This window comes from Macrotis lagotis, chromosome 3 (assembly GCF_037893015.1).
Source record: "Macrotis lagotis isolate mMagLag1 chromosome 3, bilby.v1.9.chrom.fasta, whole genome shotgun sequence".
Classification (NCBI taxonomy): Eukaryota; Metazoa; Chordata; class Mammalia; order Peramelemorphia; family Peramelidae; genus Macrotis; species Macrotis lagotis.
Window position 1 is genome coordinate 116,925,065 of NC_133660.1, and position 2,092 is coordinate 116,927,156.

Sequence of the window (2,092 nt, forward strand, 5' to 3'; positions counted from 1 at the left end):
CCTAAGTTCAAACCCGACCTCTGACACTTAATAATTACCTAGCTGTGTGGCCTTGGGCAAGCCGCTTAACCCCATTTGCCTTGCAAAAACCTAAAAAAAAAAGTGATTGATTGATCTCTTGCCGGGCCCAGGCGCAGGCACCTAGTGTGTGATGAACTTGAACTCAGGCCTGTGATGTGAATCTTCCATGCACTAGTTACCCTTCCTCTCATCAGTCCTTGTGTAGACAGCCAGTCAACAAGTCCTTATTAAGGCATTCGCGCAGGCAAAACGGCTTGTCCCTGCTCTGAAGGAGCTGATTCTGATGAGAAAGACGTCAACACGCAAGCAGCTAGACAATCAAGATACAGACAGGAGGGACTGGAGAGTTTCCAAATATACGTGCCAGGTGTGCCCCTCTCCTCCCCCCAGATACAGAGCTCATAATATCGAGGTTCTGCACAAAACTCAGGACTGCTCTTGGGGCCCGGCCACTGTCCCAGAGTCTCGAACATTCTCCCTGGCTCTCGGCCTCTCCGGCCCTCCAGGAAAGGCCGGGCATGGATAAGACAACAGAGTAAGAAAGATAAGGACCAATAAAAAAGTTCAGATAAAGTTTCTCCGGAAGTTTCGGGGTGGCCAAAGAGCTCTCTCCTTGCAGTGGCTCCCCGAGTCGGACTGAGCCTGGCGGTGCCTCTTCCTCCTCCTCCTCCTCCTCTTCACCTCCCCCTCCTCTTCTTCTCTCCCCCTCCTCCTCCTCCCTCCCCTCCTCTTCCTCCTCCTCCCCTTCCTCCCCCTCCTTTTGTTTCGGTGTCCAGCGTGCGGGTTTCCTGTTGACCCTGGAAAGCTGGACGAAGGCCGAAGAAGCCAACCGCAAGCCCGCGTGTGCCCCCGCTGCCCGTCTCGGGCTCTGTCGGGTCTGCCCGGCCGGCTGGCGGGGGGCAGGCGCGCAGCCCGCAGCCCCTCCCAGAGGAGGGCGAGGCCGGGCCAGACCCGCCTCATCCCGGGCTCCCAATGTGGAAGGCGGGGAAGAAAGAGGAAGAAGAGGGACTGAAGTAGGGAAGGAAAGCCCGAAGAGTCGGTGCGCAGGGAGGCTGCCCCGGCCTGCAGCCCCCCGTCCTGGCAGGTGGAGGCCGGCCCGGGACTGGCTCTTCGGCAGCGTCTGGCCCGGGAGCGCGTCGGGGCAGGCCGGCCGGGCCGGGAGACAGCTGCGCGCCCCATGGGGGCTCCCGGCCGCTAGGGACCCCGGCCTCGCCCTGCCTTCCTCCCGCCCCCGGGGGGCCCAGCTCGGCCCATGGCTGAAGCCCGACGGCTGGAAGAAGAAGAGGAGGAGCTGCGGGAGCGCAGAGAGCTCGGAGCCCCCCGGAGAGCCCGGGGCCGGGCTCACTCCAGTCACGCAGCCGCAGGTAGGGCGCCGGAGGTGGGCTGCGAGAGCCCCAGTCCCTGCCCCTTGTCTCCCCTGGCACCGCTCCTGGGCACTCGCGTCGGGGCGCCTGGACTGGGGACGCTTCACTCCGGCCTGGAGGGGAGCAGGGGGTGGGAGGGGGAGACGCTATTCAGCTCCCCACCCCCATTCTAAACTACAACTCTAGCAACAAAAACACTTAGGTTTTTGTTTTGTTGTTTTTCCCCCCTTCCTTTTCAGAGAGGTCAGCCTTTGGTTCTGGAGTTGAAAAGCCCTCCTCCTGTTTGCCCCCAAGGTAGTCGGGCTTTCTTGATTCATCTTCTCCCACACGGTCTCGTTCCCCTATTTCTCTTGTCCCCTCTGATGGTTACTCTCTTTTTTTTTGCAAGGCAAATGGGGTTAAGTGGCTTGCCCAAGGCCACACAGCTAGGTCATTATTAAGTGTCTGAGGTCGGATTTGAACCCATTTGAATTCCAGGGCGGGTGCTCTATCCACTGTGCCTCAGATGATTACTCTTTATTCAACATTATTTGCCTAACTAGATTAACAAAACTTCTGTTCCTTTCTTCTGGAGTGTATTAGCAATTTAAAATTGATTTGTCCCATTAAAACATAGAAAGAAAACCCTGGCCGGTGTGATTCATTGGAAGTCAGCACAAAGTTGGGGTCAGAAGACTTGGCTTTCAATCACTCTGCTCTATTTACCG

At 57.8% G+C, this 2,092-nt stretch overlaps 1 protein-coding gene across 2 annotated transcripts in view; it reads left to right on the forward strand.

Moving 5' to 3' along the window:
• The first annotated feature begins 1,237 nt into the window (after nucleotides 1-1,237).
• Nucleotides 1,238-2,092, forward strand: part of SH3D19 (SH3 domain containing 19) — a 205,138-nt gene continuing 204,283 nt past the window's right edge. The window contains exon 1 of one of the 2 annotated variants that reach the window (XM_074229142.1): nucleotides 1,238-1,385. In XM_074229142.1, the coding sequence (XP_074085243.1) occupies nucleotides 1,274-1,385 (112 nt within the window). In that variant the 5' untranslated portion in view covers nucleotides 1,238-1,273. The remainder of the gene's footprint in view (nucleotides 1,386-2,092) is intronic. The other variant, XM_074229141.1, reaches the window with a different exon arrangement.